This window comes from Protomyctophum parallelum (assembly GCF_964188405.1).
Source record: "Protomyctophum parallelum genome assembly, chromosome: 14".
NCBI classification, from domain to species: Eukaryota; Metazoa; Chordata; class Actinopteri; order Myctophiformes; family Myctophidae; genus Protomyctophum; species Protomyctophum parallelum.
Genome location: NC_139709.1, coordinates 26933177 through 26952585, shown reverse-complemented (window position 1 = coordinate 26952585; position 19409 = coordinate 26933177). Strand labels below are relative to the sequence as shown.

The 19409-nt window shown below is 44.8% G+C and overlaps 1 protein-coding gene across 2 annotated transcripts in view; it reads right to left on the bottom strand.

Annotated features, from left to right (window-relative positions):
* pbx1a (pre-B-cell leukemia homeobox 1a) overlaps positions 1–19409 on the bottom strand; it is a 59092-nt gene that overhangs the window by 6836 nt on the left and 32847 nt on the right. Inside the window, exons 3-7 of one of the 2 annotated variants that reach the window (XM_083781157.1) lie at positions 7806–8050; positions 5689–5879; positions 5281–5416; positions 3789–3951; positions 925–1037 (exon numbers count right to left, since the gene is read on the bottom strand). In XM_083781157.1, the coding sequence (XP_083637283.1) occupies positions 925–1037; positions 3789–3951; positions 5281–5416; positions 5689–5879; positions 7806–8050 (848 nt within the window). The remainder of the gene's footprint in view (positions 1–924; positions 1038–3788; positions 3952–5280; positions 5417–5688; positions 5880–7805; positions 8051–19409) is intronic. The other variant, XM_083781158.1, reaches the window with a different exon arrangement.

Below are 19409 nucleotides of genomic sequence, written 5' to 3'. Positions count from 1 at the left end.
GGTCAGACAAAAGGCTCCGGGTGGTGACAAAAGAACGTCATGCACAGGGAAAGGTCAGGCTGATAGTAAAAGGGTACCATGCATTGGAAAAGGTTACAAAGTGTGAATTAAAATGATTCGTCTGCTAATGGAGACTTGATAAGGCATCGCCGTATATAGGACGAAAAAATGAGGTGCCCTGGAAACCACAACAAACGCAAACTAAAAATGCATACATTTCTACAAGATATTATATTATATTATATTTGATAAAGTAACTGCAATTTGAGTGTGGTTTGTGCTTTGTAACTTGATACAGTATTCAGAATGCCATGATTTTGTTTTATTCATTGAATTACCCAAGCCTGACAAATTAAATATCAATATAGGCCAAATTTTTATCTGCTACTGAGATCATCATTTTGTATAATCATACAGGACTCAAGTGCGTGTGTGTGTGTGTGTGTGTGTGTGTGTGTGTGTGTGTGTGTGTGTGTGTGTGTGCATGCGTGCGTGCGTGCGTGTGTGAATCATGCCCAAAGCACTGATACTAAGTGAGAATGCTGCTATAGCTTCCCAGTCCGTGTTGAGAGTTTTAACACTCAGTGCTGGTTATCCCTGTACACTTGAACAAGGTCAGTGCTAGACTCCACCGGTGGCTATGAGAAGAACCCTTGTCAGGGAAGTGCTGATGAGTGTTTGCACCATTTCCAAAACTGTCTGCACTCGTCTACTCATTTGTGCGCTGACAATGGGCTCTACATTAAATACAGTGCTTAAGGCCACGTGTGACCTGTGTCGCTCCAACTAGGTCAAAGGAGAAGCATCTATGCTCCTGTGCGTGGTCAGGCGGGCACAATGACATCAATAATAGAAAGCAACTTTGAGTCAGAGGTTTGCAATGTTCCAGTCACGCCAGACAACTACGTCTGGAGAGGAGCCTACCTGGGACTGTATGTTGGCCCCAACCTGACCCCCTTGGTACGAGTCCCCATTGAGGGATTGCACACTCATGAACAAGTCTCCGGAGTTTGACATGTTAAAAGAACCAGCAGAACCTGAGAGGACAGTCAGGGAAGGGGAGAGAGAGAGAGAGAGAGAGAGAGAGAGAGAGAGAGAGAGAGAGAGAGAGAGAGAGAGAGAGAGAGAGAGAGAGAGAGAGAGAGAGAGAGAGAGAGAGAGAGAGAGAGAGAGAGCAAAGATAGGACAGTGCCAGGTGGAGAGAAAGAGAGAACAGGGAAGGGAGAAGGGAAGAGGAGAGGGAAGGAAAGAGTAGTTAAAATGACCATGCAACTGCAAAAGTGCAATAAGTGAGTTAGTGGAGCAGGGCTGAGCAGACATATCGTTGCTGTAGGGCAGAGAAACCTTGTGCAGTGCAGTATGTCCAAAATGACAACTTTTCAGGAAATGGAAAAAAATAACCTGTATTCCACAAGTTTAGCTCATTTAGTCATGAGCTCTGGTTAATACTTTTCATTTGTTAAATATTTATAAAACCCACAGGCATATTTATCCACTTTCAACCTTGCGTATTTTGAGCCATTATAGGTGAAAAGTAAAAAAAAAAAAGGAAAAAAAAAACCCCACTAAAACAAATAGTAGATATACAAGCTCACAACATGTGTGAGCATGTAGGTTGGCTATTTCCGCTGCTTTTGTGCAGCACTGTACACTGAAGTATAAAATAGGGCAATAATTCATGAAAAACACACAAAATAACGAGATACAAGGTTTCTGCCCAACAGCAACAACATGCCAAAGAGCAAGTATCACCCAGCCATAATTAACAAAAACGAATGCGAAACGACATACATCAAGAACCCTAAAATGCATTATAATCATAAACACACAATTACTGAAGTCCACTGACGAAGACAGATGCCGCTGAAGTTGCTTGCCACCGGTGGTTCATTAAGGAAGTGCTAAATGATCCACAGGAAGACCCAAAGAATCCTCTTTGTCCTTTAATGGACCCAAACTCCCCAGATGTAAAGAGACCACAGCCGTAACTTGATTTCAACAACCGGTCCTAATCCAATACAGTTGGGAAGTCTCTATATGACAAAAGGCTTGGCTTGCCCTCTGAACAGCTTAATGGCATGCAAGAGGTCAATCGGACAAGAGACAGGATGAATTAACATCCGTAAGACCAAAGAGGTCAATATGGGAGAGAGAGACAGAGGAGATAGGGGGAGAGAGAGAGGGGGAGAGAGACAGAGGGAGAGAGAGAGACAGAGGGGGAGAGAGAGGGGGGGAGAAGGACAGAGAAGAAACGGTGCAGGAAGAAAAGGAGAAAGCCATATATTATGGGGTTAGTGGAGAAAAGGTGCAGTACACTCAGGTTTTGAGTTATTTGGGAGCCCATAAGAAGGGCTCTGAGCTACCATGAAAGCATACATCTGAAGGGGGTCCCTAATACAATTATTTTATTCACAAATAATGTCTTTTTTCAGTGTAATGATTAGTATAGTTCACAACATGTGACATGTTTTTCAAAAAGTATGAATGCACTTCACCACAAGTATACCATGGAGCGCAGTAGAATATTGCAAAAAACTATGCTGGCATGGAGAAGATGTCTGGATAAATGGGACCTAGCTGTGTTCAAAAACGGAACTACGTTTTAGGAAACAGTTAACACATTCAGGGTGTGCTATGTGCTCGCTAAAGAAAGGTAGCCTTATACAAAATTGAATCCCATTATTCAATTTAATTACATAAATGGTGCGAGAGTCGGCCCTGCTCACCCAACCAATCGTTCATTGTGTCCAGAAAGAGATGAAAAAGGAATTAACTTCTAATGTCAAATTACTTAATTTCCGTATTAGCATAAGACTAGATGAAAGCACAGCTCTCAGGCAGTTTTGGGTTGTGGTTGCAATGCACTTACAAATCTTTGCAAGTAGTGGGATGCTGTGTGTGTGTGCAGGTGTGTGCATGCTTGTGTGCCTGCATGCATCCGTGTGTGTGTGTGTGTGTGTGTGTGTGTGTGTGTGTGTGCGCGCGCGTGCGTGCGTGCCGCGTGCGTGCGTGCATGTGTGCCACGCGCGTGTGCATGCGTTCGCTCGTGCGTGAGTGTGTTTGAAAGTGTTGAACACCACATAATGAACGGTGTAGTCTCTCTGTCTCATAGAAAGCACAGCTGTTGTTGGGCTATTATTTATCCCCTAATGTTAGTTATTTTCGAGACCTCCACAAAGCTCAGAACCCTGACTAACAAATGAAACTGCACCAGTGCGCCTGAGACCAAATCCTTCAGTTCGGGCTCACGTACTATATAAAACAAATAATGTTGCTGTGTTGTTGTTTTTTCTACTATCTTAGTACACAGCATCAATTATCCAGATGTAATAGAGGCTATAGAGCCCCTTAATCTTTGGGATTATATTAACGCCAGTCAGTCAGTCAGTCAGTCAGTCAGTCTGTCTGTCTGTATTGGATCAACCGTGGCAGATTGGGGGTGGGATCACCAGATGTAATATTGATTCAGTATTCAGTATTGATGAAGTCAAAGGTCTATGAATCTATTCTGTCTAGATCACAGTGCAAGGTATACAAATTAATTTAAAATGTTTGTTTTGATTTGTTTGCCAAGGCCACTTGAGGCTAGCATGTTTTTATTCCATTTTTCCCCCTGTTCCATTATGAACCAATTAAGCCTCTTAATTAAAATCTTTTAACTTCATGAAGAGTGCCTTGGATTAGTTTTCTTGTGTATTATGGGGTCATACCGTAATGTCAACAACCCTTACAGCATGTGGCTTAGCATCTTTCTGAGTTCTTGTACACAGAGGTTCATGTGGACTCACCTGCTGAGTTGGGAGTGGACGGCGAGTTTGCCTGGCTGCCGTGAGCTGACGACACACTGGTTGCGGTGACCGCCGTCTTCGCGGCATACATGTTGGCTTCTTCTTGGAACTTTCCAATGTTTTTCTTGTATCGGATTCTCTTGTTTCCAAACCAATTTGATACCTGTGAAAACAGCAGAGAGATCATAAACATATATGTAGTTTTATTAGCAAAGGATATCTCTGCAAGTAAGCTTACTGTATATTTCCAAATAACAGCCCTTACTCAAATAGCCGCCCACTACCTATTAATAACAGCCCAGGTAATGACACCATTTTGCATAATAACTGCCTCGTCCAAATAACCGCCCTTGTCCGTATAAGCGCCCATGGGCCTTATTTATCCATCCATCCATCCATCTCCAACCGCTTTTCCGTAGTCGGATAAGCGAGATGCCCGAGAGGCATCCTAACCAGATGCCCGAACCACTTAAGCTGGCTCCTTTCCAGGCGAAGAAGCAGCGACTCTACTCCGAGTCTCTCTCGTGTGACTTAACTTCTCACCCTATCTCTAAGGGAGATGCCAGCCACCCGTAGAAGAAAACTCATTTCGGCCGCTGGTATTCGCGACCTTGTTCTTTCCGTCATGACCCACACTTCATGTAACCTGACGCTGCCAGATGAGGGCGGTATTGGGTAACCATGTTCCCCAACACAGCACTCATCTGGGATCTCTCAGGGAGTTGAGCTGACAAAAATCCGTTCCGTACCGAACCAATCAGCGTGAGCTAAGGGCGGGATATGTGCGAAACCGGATGTGAAGCTATATAGACACGTCAATATGATTGGTTGTGTTTGCACGCCCACACGGTGATAGACAGACGGTCCCATCCAATCATCTACCAAGTATCTTGAAAAAAAGGAACAGCCCCGTCATCGAATTTGCTTCCGCGATCCCAGATCCCAATAAGCTGTGAAACAAATTTGTGTAGCAAGCTTCTTGGATCTGGCAGCGTCAGGTTACACTTCATGACCATAGGTGAGAGTAGGAACGAAGATTGCTTGGTAGACAGAGAGCTTTGCCTTCTGGCTCAACTCTCTTTTCGTCACAACAGTGCGGTACAGTGACTGCAATACCGCCCAGCCGCTCCGATTCTCCGGCTGATCTCCTTCTCCGTCTCCTTCCCCTCACTCGTGAATAAGACCCTGAGATACTTGAACTCCTTCACCTGGGGTAATGCCTCATTCCCTTCCCGGACTGCACTGTAATAAATAACGGCCTACTGCAAATAGCAGCCTAGTTCCTTATAAACGCCCAGGGTCCAGTTCCTTAAATCACCGTAGTGACATAATACACAAGTTGAGACAGACATTAGCTAGATTCCAATACTCTCATCCTCTCATCCTCCACTTGTGGTGTTTCCTTGCTCTTCAAGTGGCTCGGGGAGAGACGTTGCACTCGTCTTAATTCCTGCAATTCTTACAATAGAATAATTTTGTTTGTGTTTAGTACCTGTGACACCGTGATGCTGCATTTCTTGGCCAGTTCTTCTTTGGCCTCCTCACTGGGATAAGGGTTACTGAGGTGGGAGTAGAAGTACTCATTTAGGATCTCTGTCGCCTGTTTGTTGAAGTTCCTCCTCTTTCGTCTTTCGGGAAGGAAAGGAGTTAGATGTGGGGAATAGAAGAAGAACAAAATAAAATCAAACACCTTTAAATCCAGTTTCAGAACAATGAGACATACTAATACAAATGCTCAAATTAATTAACCACAGTAAGCTGGCATTAAAAAAGAAATCTAAATAAAACAAATAGCAAGAATACAAGCTCACATTGCGTGGTTAATGAATAAATATGCATTCACCAAAACACACAGCGTGTTGTGGTGAATGCATATTTGCATGCGGGTCTGCATACAGACCTGGCATCCAGGAAGCGTGAGCGTAGGATCATGACAGCCTCGCAGGTGCTCTGCTTGAGCTGCATCTGGATGGTGCTGAACTTGCGGTGGATGATGTTCACCATGCGCTCGATCTCCTTGGGCGAGATGGGCCGCGTTCGAGACTGCTCCCTCAGCAGGTTCATCACATGGGTGGTGAACTCATTGCACGCCTGCAACACAAAAACACGGCAACGCGTTGAAACAAACAGGCCTCAGAGTGGCCTGACGGCGTCGTCGCACCCAAAGCACTGTGTTCTCAAGGAGCCAAGCCTTTGCAGACAGGCCGGCGGTCGTGTGGAGGCAGCGCTGATTGACAGCGTCACAGATGCCGTACTATAGTAGGACGGTGTGAATTGTAGTAGCGACGGCGGGTTACGCCGGCGTTTCGTGGGGGATAAAGGGACGCTGCGATGAGGAGGCAGCTAAAGTCATGGCGTTTTGAATATTAAAAAGCCTTTTCTTCAACAGACGGAAGAAGCGATGTGACAAGTGAAGAGAAATCCACAATGACAGAAAGCGTTCAGTCCTGTTCACGTTCAGGAGGTTTAAAGTCTCATTCTCTCTCTCTCTCTCTATCTCTCTCTCTGTCTCTCTCTCTCTCTGTTCAAGCCTGGCTGTGTCTTTTCACTCCATCTTTCAGTCTACCTTGTTCGCTGTGTCTGCATCAGTCACTGGATATGACTGCATTCAGAGTCAAGGTGTCTGTTTCTTGTCAGCACCAGGGTTACGTCAGTCAAAATGATGCACGGCACCAGCCGTTCTGCTCACGAACACATGCCAGACGCCACTCACTCACATGCTCAGAAAGTGCGCACGTGTGTGTGTGTGTGTGTGTGTGTGTGTGTGTGTGTGTGTGTGTGTGTGTGTGGCGTTGTGACACGTAAATGCTCAGGTGTATATTCACAGTGACAGTTAGCAATGACTAGCCTCACTGGAATAAGATGACAAACCCACAAGCGCTTTGACATCGGCGATGACAACACATTGCAGTTCCTTGGTAGAGTGCTGGTGTGTGACTGATTCAATGGATGCTTTGCTGAATATATCACAATTCAACGCCCAGCTTCTCACAGCTTTGACCTTTGGCACAGCGTTTTAATTTTCTTAAGTAAAATAAAAGTTATGAATTCAGAAGGCAAAAATAAATGAAATCGTTTGATTTCGTCTGACTTGGTTTTGTGGGGGGTGGGTAGCTTGCCCGTTTTTCCTCCCAGAATTTCCCCACTGAGGGGTGGGAGGGGCTGGGGGGCGGGGCAAGGCAAGGCAAGAGACAGTCATGTGTCAGATCGCGTCAGATAATCCCCACATGGCTTACAACAACTTCCATGAACCGAATTCACTGTAGTAGCCTTTTCATAAATTATATTTGCACTTAGGCTGTCGTGAAAGTTAATAAAAGCTTCAACACCGCAACACCAAAGTAGTAGTAGTAGTCGTGAATTAGCAAACGTGTTACGGTGTTGCGCTTCTGTCTTCACCTTAGTTTATATTTTTGTTGTTTCTCATAAGCGCACGTCCGTTGTGCTTCAACTACACACACAGCCATCTGCCTTGACTACTGTGTGCAGTTTGTGCACTGACTGTGCCCGCCCGCTCCTTCTCAGCCCCTCCCACCCCTCACTGGGGAAAATTCCGGGAGGAAAAATGTGCAAGCTGTTGGGGATCACTAAGTACTCTGCACTTAATGCAGAGTACAGACAGACAGATAGACAAGACAAACCAGTGCGTGCACACTATGCACGATTGCACATGCACTATTGCGCGCACACACACACACACACACACACACACACACACACACACACACACACACACACACACACACACACACACAAAAAAACATTTGAAAACATTTGGGCGAGGAATAGACGATGCAGTACCCGAAAAAGGATCAACTAATTTCCTTGTTTTCTGACTGTGGAATACTTTCATTACCGTAAATACTTTCATTAGATGTATTTACGTGTGTGTGTGTGTGTGTGTGTGTGTGTGTGTGTGTGTGTGTGTGTGTGTGTGTGTGTGTGTGTGTGTGTGTGTGTGCGTGTGCGTGTGTGTGCGTGTGTGTGGTGGGGGGTAGCTAACAGTTGTGTGTTTACCTGCTCGTACTTCTCCAGTTCCGTGTGATAGATCTGTCTGATCTGGGACAGCTTGGCCCGGTAGTCGGAGTGCTCCGCTGAGTTGTCGGGGCCGACGCCCCCCGCCGCCGCGGCTGCCGCGGCCGCAGCCGCCGACCCGCCTCCTTTCTCTGGGCCGGACACGCCCTCTGCCAGCAGCATGTTGTCCAATCGCATGAGCTGGGCATCGGGAGGCTCCTCCTCCTGGGCACCGCGGATACTAAGCACTGTGGGCGTGACAGGGGAGAGGGGCGTACGACGTCACCAGGCAGTCCCATTTGGTTTATCAAAATAAATAAATAAAATAAAAACATTTTTAAAAGGCAAGAAAAGAAGAAGAGACAATCGTTGAGGTGAATATCGATTTAGTTGCACAGTAAATTGCATAGTGTTCATTTAACTGTTAAGACTGAAAGGGATATTTCACTTAAAAGAAAAACTTTTGGTCATTTCATCGTCTACTCAGGCTTATGTGAACACCCCAGACAGTTTTTAAGTTGCTCCATTCATTATTTAGCTTCATTTTAGTTGGCCCACCCCCTTCCTATACAAACTCATTGTAACTTCAACCTCCATTTTAACCATGATACATTCATCAAAAACCCACATAGTTTTTTCTGGTGATTTTTTTTCTCCAATGAATCTAACGTGGTTAGAGTTTGAAGTTACAAACCGGTTTGCATAGGAAGTGGGCGGGGCAGTTAAAATGAATATCAAATATCTTAATACTGAATCGAGCACTTAAAAACTGTCTGGGATGTTCACATAAGCCTGAGTAGACGATAAAAAGACCAAAAGTTATTTTGGAAAGTGTAATATCCCTTTAAATGAACACTAGAATTTTACTGTGTCTGGGTTCAAAGCAGTCCTAAGTAGCGAGCCTAGAGTATTTTAATACCATGAATGACGAGACTAAACTACTTCATCTACTAACTACTAACTGAACTGCTTGAAATATGGCCATCCCTTTAATAGCTCTGTGCCATAAAAACATGCAGCCTTGCAGAGTCTGGCAGCTAAGCAAGATCATAAAACTATCATTTTCATCGATTTTGAATATCATTCCAAATAATTAACACAGCCTTCCACCAGAGTTCATTTTTCTTTGCTCTCCGTATGAGCAGGCTATGGTATTTTGGTATTTCCTACATAGTGGCTTTAAACAGAATATCCTCTAATCAAATTTTACCTTCAAGATAATAGAAGATAATACCAAGTGCATAATGATCATATTAACGTCAAGATACCTGAAATACAAATGATATGGTATTAATGGTGTCGTGTTCAGGAAGATTACAGGAGTAAGTGTAATTCTTTACAACCTGCAACCTTACAAACAAGCCCCACTTGAAATTATATAAATATCTCCACTTCTGCCCGACCCTAAAACACCAGTGCACCTGTTTCCCACAATGCTGTGTACAGCTACACCGACAAACACACGTGCGCGCGCATGCACGCACATGCACACATGCTTACATAAATAGACACAGACACACACCACAATCACTATAACATTGCCTCCACCTCTACCATCAAAATGTGGAAAAATAATAAACGTTACAAAGAAATCCACTGCTGACTCCATTAACCATTACTAAACTTATTGACACATTTCAGGAAGGGAACAAGAGTTGTGTTTCCTCATAAAACCTTTGTGTGTCAGCCATATTGCCGTCCCTCTGTCTACCACTAGAAGGCTCCCTAGGTAAAGGAGCGAGCTGTCTTTTTGTCTCAGGGGAACTGAAAACAGCCGAGCATCCAACCAGGTGTAGCCTTCCATTCCATCCACACTGTCTTCAAGGACAAAAGACAAGCTGCACCTGCACCACTGTGCCCATTTCTTATAGAATTGAATCCATGTTTCAGTCAAAATGCTTCAGCAAGTCCATCTAACCTTGTGTCTGTTCCGTCTGTGTACTGACCACAGACAATGACAGTAAATGACAGATGTGGGGTGGGTGGGCGGGTGGGGTGGGGGGCAGGGTGTGTGTCAGTGGGAGTGGTAGAGAGAGAACCAGGCCATATTGTACCCCACACGGATTGGTCTGCAGGTCTTTTGTAATGAGAATGTAAGGTTGAGTCGCCCTATGACCTTTCTGGTGAGTGTAGGGCTGAAGATGGATTCCTGGGGCATTGTGTGTGTGTGTGTGTGTGTGTGTGTGTGTGTGTGTGTGTGTGTGTGTGTGTGTGTGTGTGTGTGTGTGTGTCCGGGCATCTCCTCTCTCTCCGTCTTGTTTTTTCACCCTTTCTTTTCTTTTCCTCTTCCAGCGCTAACATCATCACTACCCATCAGCCCCTGCACGTGAGCGGGCTCAGCTCAGGAGGCAAATGTCAATGGCTATCAGACAGCTGGAAAAGGTCAGCAGTTCAGATGGCGAGCAGACATATTAATGTGTATATGAGTGTGTGTGTGTGTGTGTGTGTGTGTGCATATATGTACAATATATAAAGAATATATATACTGTATATCGTACAATAAAGAGTGTGTGTGTGTGTGTGTGTGTGTGTGTGTGTTTCTTCTTCTGCATGTGTTCTGTTGGCAGGCCACGTTCAGAGGATGAATATGTGAATATCTTTCACGTGACTCGCAGCAGTGGTGAATTACAATGCTCACCAGTTCGATTCTAACAAAATAGTGGCGGCAAGTCCCAACTAGAGGGGATGAATCTAATGAGCCTAAGACTGATTTATTCACCCCCCCTCCCCCAAGTCCTCCAGTGCACAACTAAAAGCACAAAATGGATTAAATTAATACAATTAATAAGGATAATCAAACAACTCACTGTGCTGTAGCGTAATTACCCTAACAGAAGCCATCAGCTTTATTTATTTCTCTTCAGTAATAGCGATGAAATCGATTGGACCTCAATGCCGGTCAGACTTCTCGTGGTGAACTCTGTCGCCCTGGACCATACATTATCATAATCACCTGGCAGTAGGAAGTGGTCCTCATTACAATAATATATCATGCAAATACTCCTCTCCCTGCACCTTCATAATAACTTATAACCCATTTAGACCCGATTCTACAAATGTCTTCTAAATCATGACAGTTTTCTGAAAAACCTATGTTTCTATGTCAGTGGTTCTCAAACTATTTCATGTCAAGGACCCCAGAAATTATATGAAAAATTGGCCGCCGACCCCCATCTGAAAATATGTTGTTCCCGGGACCCCCCCAGAAGCAAAGATTTTAGTTAAAAATGTTCACTCTGAAAGAATACTGTATATATTCAAAGATTTGCGCCACATTTCTAAGATTTTTCAAAAATAGCAGATATACAAGCTCGTGCCGTGCTATGAGCTTGTAGATCTGCTATTTTTCAATAGCTAATGTATAACATAATCCTTACGCCGTACAGAACGGGATAAGCAGAAAGCCTTTATCCACCATGTCCGCGCTCTTGCAAGAAAAGCAACGAGATGACGGCGATCTGTGATTCCCTCGTTCCAGAGACAAGCACAGAGTGGTATCTATAAAAAGGAAGATGGCCATCATTTCATCTTGATCATTACAGACAGACTTAATTGAACAATGAGAGGACACAACCCCCCCCCCCTCCTCTTCCTCCCTCCCTCCCTCCTTCCCTTCTCCCTTTGTGTCTGCTATTGTATAATTCAACTGCTCTGTCTCTCTCTCTCTCTCTCTCTCTCTCTCTCCCTCTCTCTCTCTCTCTCTCTCTGAGCTGTGTGGGGCAAAGGCAAAATATGAAACATTAATATAAAAATGATTCCAGGCATTATCTGAATAATGGAATAAAAGCTTTGCTTTGTTTATTGACATAAATGTAATTAAATGTTTTAGTTATTAAAGAGCTGGCTCACAATCTCACTGCGCTACATGTCGTATACGTTGGCGCCACACATCCAAAATAGCCGATCTACAAACCCACAGCGTGTGGCATCGTAAGTCGCGAGCGACACATTGTGATATTGTACATCGGCTATTTTCAGCACTGGACTCCAGCGCTCAACTCTGTCATTACTACGAATTATAAACTGTGCTAATGCCAGTGTAAATAAACATGGCGATTAAGCCACCCACCCAAACAGTGCACGCACGCAAAGATGCTTATGCATGAACACGCACACACACACGCACGCACACACACACGCACACACACACACACAAACACGGGAAGAAATACACATCTACACATATTGCCGGAATACCCATAGCACCTCGGCAGGTGCCCTGCGAGCGCGTTTTAAATGAAAGCATGTTTAATTAATGATGTTGAAGTATTCTGTCACAATTAGGAAGATGTACGGTCAAACAAGCCAGCGGTGATGTGCCTGACAGTCATGATGAAAGTTTAGCCTCCTTGCCCCTGACTGGCAGCTAGCAGCCAATGTTGGACCAGATCCATTTCCCGTCAATACAGTAACACGATACACTCTGCTGCAGTGATGTGGCACTGTGTGTGTGTGTGTGTGTGTGTGTGTGTGTGTTGTATTACTGTACTTGAGAGGGCTCAAATGTCCCCACAAGTACAGTATAGTAGAATTTGAGAAATGGACATTGTGAGGACAATAATCTTCCTGGTCTTCATAAGGGAAATGGTTGTTGTGGTTAAGTTCATGTTGGAGTTCGGGTCAGACATTTAGAGGTTAGGTTTGGCTTTAGAGTTTTCCCAATTTTATATTTAGCGATAGTGTGGCGATGTTGTTGCACACTGGAAAAAAGCCGATCTACAAGCTCATAACGTGTCGCATCTGTCATGGTCTGTCTCCCTACAGACCATGTTTTCCTTGTCAGCCACTCCCACTCTCCATTCCCTCTCTCAGTCATTGTCACACACCTGTTTCAATTTACAATTTACAATTTAGGCATTTAGCAGACTCATTCCACAAACACACTGTCAGATCATACTTCCTTGTCCCCGAGCTGTCCCGTGTTCCTAGTTCTCTGTGTTTTCTGAGTGGTTCTGCGTTATTGGACTTGTGATTACTCTTCTAAGGTTTGCATTCCTGTTTCCTGTTTTGTTCCTGTTTTTGTACCTTTTGGAAGAGTTCTTTGCTTTTTGTAATTCCCTGAGTTTTGTGAGCTTTACAGTTTTTTGGCTTAATAAATCATTTAATTTGAACATTCCTGCTCTTGTCCTGCATTTGGGTCCTACCCCCCCTGCCTATCGTAACAGCATCGTTACGCGTTGTGAACTTATTCGTCAGCTATTTTCAGCTATTTTCAACGAATTCCTAAAAATGTCCTCACAAGTATTGTATTCCAAATGGTGTGTGTGTGTGTGCGTGTGCGCGCGCATGCGTGCGTGCGTGCGTGCTTCCTAGCACATGCACATCCACGTCACATGGTCCAGACAGGGCCAGGCGGTGGCTGTGCTCTCTATTGATTGTGTGGGCACACGTCATCTAGGGTTTCAGCAGTTAATAAATCAGGCCTGTTCCTGACATAGTCGTGTGTGTGTGTGTGTGTGTGTGTGTGTGTGTGTGTGTGTGTGTGTGGTGTGTGTGTGTGTGTGTGTGTGTGTGTGTGTGTGTGTGTGTGTGTGTGTGTGTGTGTGTGTGTGTACATGGTGTGTGTGTGTGTGTGTGGGCCTGTCAGTGACGAGTCAGCGAGAGTGAAAGCGACAGCCACATGATAATGTAACATCACCACCATTCATCCCTGCCACACAGCATTCTGGGACAAAACAACAACAACCTGGGAACCTGACTAAGAAGGAGGAAGGAAAAAAAAGCAGTGTGATTTACAGCAGACATGACAAGTATCACAAGTATCACTAATACAACCCCACCACCCCCCCACTCCTCAAAAGGCTATGACATCCAGCATTCATCTGCTGTTAATAGAAGCTCGGCCTGCATGCACGAGGACAGGATATAACGCCACTGTCACTCAGTATTAGAAGGGAATAGCCAATCTACAAGCTCACAACGCCTCGTATTGCGACGCGTTGTGACCTTGTAGATCGTGTCTATGCTCAATGCCCATATAACTTGTATATCTGACACCATTTTAAAGTGCTATAACAGCAACACCATGATGATTCCCGAGCACATGAAATACCGTCTGTGTGTGTATCCGTTTAATGGTCATTACAGCTTCCAGCTGCTGCCGAATCAATGCTAAACAATGACAGCGGAAATTGGAATTGCAAACTATTGTAAAACACAATAAAGACCAAGCCGCTATTATCAAATTCTCAAAAAAAGAAAGTCATACGCTGGCAACTGCAATACCCGTAACATGCTCTGTACTGTAACTAGAAGGCTAGATTTTGCGGTCTATTCCGTGAGCTCATGGGAAACTTTCCCAGACCCAAAATGTTCTCTCCATCACCAGATAATGGGTAGCAGTGCAGCCTCAGTACACAAGGGCACAGTCATAAAGCACCTCTAAAACAGCTTTATGTTTTATCAGCCATCTCCAGTGTCATGTGCTAGAAGGGGGCCGAGTCGGGAGTGTTGTTCGGTCTGAACGCGTGCAGGGGCGATGGTGGGTGGCTGGGTTGGGTGGGGGAGGATAACAAGGACAAGGAGAAAGACGGAAGGAACACTGGAGGGACATAGGACAAGAAGATGTGGATGGCGGTGGGGAGGGAGGGAGGGGGAGGGAGGGAGGGAGGGGGTCTTGGAGTGATGGTGGGAGAATGAAAGGCGAAAAAAGAAATGGAATAGGAAAGCGAGGTGTCAATTAAAAAAATGAACCCCAGTGCATTTGGGAGGTGACAGCTGGTGGGAGACGAGCTGACAGGCGTCACATTAGTCGGATTTGGTGGCCGCTCCCCTCATCCTCCTCCTTTCTCTCTCTCTCATTCTCTCTCTCTATCTCTAGCTCTCTTTTTTTGCTTTCTCCACTGGCGAACGGTATAGTTTCTCATGCAGCAGCATAGTGGCGGCAGACTAGCGATGCAGGCAGGCAGGCAGGCAGGCAGGCAGGCACTCAGCTTGGTGTTTTTCAGAACAAGTTCCCCCTGCAGCTACTCCTAATAACGGTAATTATCGTCGTCATCTGAGGCTTAAGCAGGCCAGGCTGAGGCCTGAGGGGCCGGCCTGATAACGAGGCAGCCAGCGCCAGAGGAGAAGACCATTCACAACGCACACAGCCTCACTCCCATACCACCAACGCACAGCGATTCCATTTAAAAAAAAGGCCTTCATTAAAATAATTCATTATTCAAAATAGGCAACACACATCAGCCCCCCGGCGGTCCCGTCATTCTTAAGGTGTCTTAAAAATATACGTCTCCTTGATCGAATCAAGCCCGCGCTCGGCCCGTTGCCATTTCTTTTCCCCGCTTTCTTTTCTTTTTTTTTCTTCTCATAATGGCTCCTCCGGGCTACAGCGGGAAACCCACGGCGGACTGAATAGCTGTGGAGGAGTCATGAGCTCGCTGGTGGGAGCAGGGAGCAGCTCGGATGGCAAAGCAAACAAGCAGCGACACAAAGACGTGGCTATGGAGGCATCGCCACCCTCCAGTCCAGCCCCCCCTTCAAGGCCTGCTGTCGGTGGAACATGTACAGCGAGTGAAACACACAACAGAGCAACGGCATGACTGATAACATTTACTGTTTGATAGAGCTCGGTTGACTGAAGCTCTGTCAGGGTGTTTCACATCACGCATCACAGGGGGTGGCGGTGGTGATGGTTGTGGTGGTGCGGAGGAGGGAGGGAGGGGGTATACTACTGTAGTCTGTAGTGTGTAGTGTCTGTGGTCGTCATGTCATGGACTTTTGTGTTGCCTTTTTTTTCCTTTTTTCGTACTGCCGGGGTTTACGGTGTGTTTCTGAGCATGTGCAGTGCTGGATTAGCCCAGGTGGGAAAGCAGGTCATTCATTCAGGGGGAGAAGCACAGCGTGGGGTGTCTTCACTAAGCTCCATGTGGCTCCATCCATCCTTAGCTCCGCCTAGCCTAATTATAACAGACATACTCCCTATAGTGTTATTATGGAACTTGGATGATTGTTGATTGCTTTCACCGATGCAGGCCTATTCATTATGAAAAGCTTAAAATTGGAAGAAATTTAGGCCCTTGCAAAAGTAAAGTATAATGCGTTTCTTCTTTTTTTAACTCAGATTAAAGATGCAGGAATCAAACTGGGTTCGTTGAAAAAACTACGCAGCATCGCAAGCACTAGTCAGACAACTAGTGTACGTGTGCAGACGTTTGTTTTACATTTCTGTTGTTACATTTCTGTTGTCGTTTTTGTTTACTTTTAATGTCTAACGTATACTCTGTTGTATAAGACAGTGTCCCATGCCCAAAATAGCAGATCTACACGCTCGTAGATCTTGTAGAGCTGCTGATTTTGGCATGACGTGTAGTAGTGAAACGGTACGTCCCTCCCAAGCAGCATGTCAGCAGAACGATAGAAAGCACAGGGGTGGGGGGGGGGGTTGATGAACCACGAGAGAACCCCTGCCCTATCTGCTGCCCTACAAGCCTCCCCTATGCTTCAGGACAAGGCATGAAACAAGAGGTCCAAACAACATGCTCCTCCGAGGTCTCCGCAGTGTGCGTTCCTGTGCATGGCACATTTCATAAGGCTCCGCTCTTTGACTGGTGATGAGTTTATGTGAAGGTAATTAACAGTAATTAATCCTTAATTACAGTAATTAGCCGAGTCGCAGTAAATTAAGCCACATCTGGAGGCAGGGAATGGGACTCGACAAGCGGGGGCGGGCCTTTTTGACAAGGGGGAGACGCTGAGCCCATCTGACTGCGATCAGTTATAGGTCTACCTGGGACATGATGAGCTCACATGACGCCTCCCGGGCACTCGGTGAGACCTGTGTCACGTCCCTGCAATGTGGAGCAGGGGGGGGGGGGGGGGGGGGGGACAGGGTCTGATGAGCAGGGAGGCCAGAGAAGTAAAATTCATTTTTGAACATCATTGTTTCATCTCAGGGGGAAAGTCTCTGTTAAACAACAGCACAAGGACACCCACCATATGGCCACTCATAAACATAGATAATAGTGCCTGTGGTGCCTCCCCCTCTAACACGTGAACACTGACACAATGTCATTGGAGAGACACATGTCCCCCAACAGTTTGCTGCATAATAAAGCAAAGTGTATACTCCATTTTTGGCAAGCAGAGTTGCATGCCAAAGAGAACGGAAAACAGGTCCAGGTACAAGCTATCGTAACATGTTGCTATAGCTTGTCAGATCTGTTCTTTTTGGAAAGCGACACCTTTTTGGTTTTAGGCTCCAACAACTAAGGTAAAGAAAATGTACAGTATGCTTATGATAGAAAAAGGAAAACAAATTCCCATATTGGGTAGAGTTTCCTGTCATGATTTAATTCTAATTATCCTTACAGATTAAAAAGCATTACAATAACAATTCTCAAAAACTATTCTGTGAGTGATCACCTTTGTATCATGATGGATTGTTTCCCAAACACCAGCAAGGGTCTTCCAGCAATGATAATGTTCTGAAACACGAACACGAACAGTAACACGTTGGATATAATGATAGCCATACACCAATGCCTATATTCTGTAATGTAATTAATGGCATGTCTTCAATGTGAATCAATAGCCTATATTAGCACTGTAACAAGCCTTGATATTGTAGGCTACTATTGTACTGATATAGTTTGAATATTGTGTTGACTTTAAAACTACTTAAATTTAGTGTCAGTACATAAAATGGATAATCATAAAAAATGCCAAATGCTTGTTTCCACTGTGATCTGTACAGTACAACGCACAACAAGCACTCTTCAAGGGAGTGTGGAAAAAGTAACCCACATCAACTACTGTCACCAGACGGCAAGACGTATGTCGTATGCTGTATCAAGGTTAATTTATTTATCACTACTGTACTACACAAGTACAAGCAGAAAATCTGTTGTGGTAAGGTTCGCATGCATAGACATAACAACAATAATAAAATATATGTACTAATAAGATAATGATTGGGATTAAAAATATACCAGCCTAATCCTTTAGCATGGGGTGCTGTGTGTGTGTGTGTGTGTGTGTGTGTGTGTGTGTGTGTGTGTGTGTGTGTGTGTGTGTGTGTGTGTGTGTGTGTGTGTGTGTGTGTGTGTGCGTGTGCGTGCGTGCGTGTGGTGGGGGTAGCGTAGCATTAGCGTCTGACACTTTATAAGATAGAAGTTGAATTCATGAGCTCATGGGAGAACTACATTAAACATTCAGTGTGGTGGTACAGTAGTTCTCGAGGAAAGCAGGGAGAGATGCTAGTTATATACAAAGATAAGAGAGAACGTGCGTGTGTCACGGGACCATGCTGTGCCCAAAACAATAGATACCAGGCCGGTGTGCCATCTTGACTCTCATAATATGCAAAATGTCAGATCATATCATGAGGCAAAAAATGAACAACATAAGGCAAAAGTGAAGGTGAAAGGCAAACACAGTATAATACCGTATCAATATACGTTATATTTCTACCATAATTCTTCCTCAGTTTATAAACATGCCCAAATATACAGTAGATACAAACAACACAACATGACATAGCCTATACTGCCCACAGAGGTATAGCATCTCACAACCATACCGTACATTTCAGGATATTTCTGTTACTTTTTGTGATATTTGTGACACTCCATGGCAAAGACAAAATGTGTACAGTAGGTTTAGACATCTCGTAACTGATGTACATATACATGAGGTTCACAGACACAGACTCTCGTCAGCTGCAGAATATTGCTGCTGCACCAGTCGTCCGCTGGTCATCACAACAGTCACACACACGCCTGGCTTCAGTCTGAAGCTGCCATGTGGAGCCTGACAGGTCGACCCGTGCTAGTCCAAATATTGGATATGGTATGAGGTGCCATTAATATTGCAAAGCTTGAGAGAGTCACTCCGGCAGGAAATATTGTCTCTCGCTGCATTTATCAGGGAGCTTCCCATCAAGGCAGAATAAGTCAAACAGGCTTTTTCTGCAGCGTGTGCATTTTGCCTGGCGACTGTCACAGCTACGGCAATCCCTCTGAGGTTTGCTGTTTTGCCAGGCCCGCTGTACAAAACGCCAGCCGTGCTAACTCTGCTCGTGGCCGTCTCGGGAGAAAAACAATAAGAGCCATCGCTGTCCATTTCAAAGGCCAGATCCACCATTAGATGGACAGTCTTTACGTCATGCAACGCTGCATTTAGGAATGCCATAAAAAGTTAATAATCACAGCCCAGGGGTCCCCAAACAGGATCACATATATAGGCTCTAATGCAGCCTGAGTCGCTGGTTCGATTCCCAAGCTGACGACCTTTGCTGCATGTCACTTCCTGACTTTCTCTACCCGTTTCCTGTCACTCTTCACTGTACTCTCAAAATAAAGGCAGAAAGGCCCAATGAATGTCTTAAAAAAATTACTTCTGATGACATGAGTAATGGGTAATAATGCAAGAACTATTTGACAAACACGAGAATAGACTGCATTAACTTGAGTGGCATATCTTTAACCTAGACTATCTTTGCTCTTCTCTGAGTGTAATAATTAGATCATATGATTCTGCCCAAATCTAATTATTACAAGCATCAGTGACCCTAACTTTCAAGATTTGTCCTTAAGTTTCCCTGTGCATGGTCACCGCCTCCAATAGCCGATTAGCAATCAACCTAATCACAGTAATTAGCTGCATGGA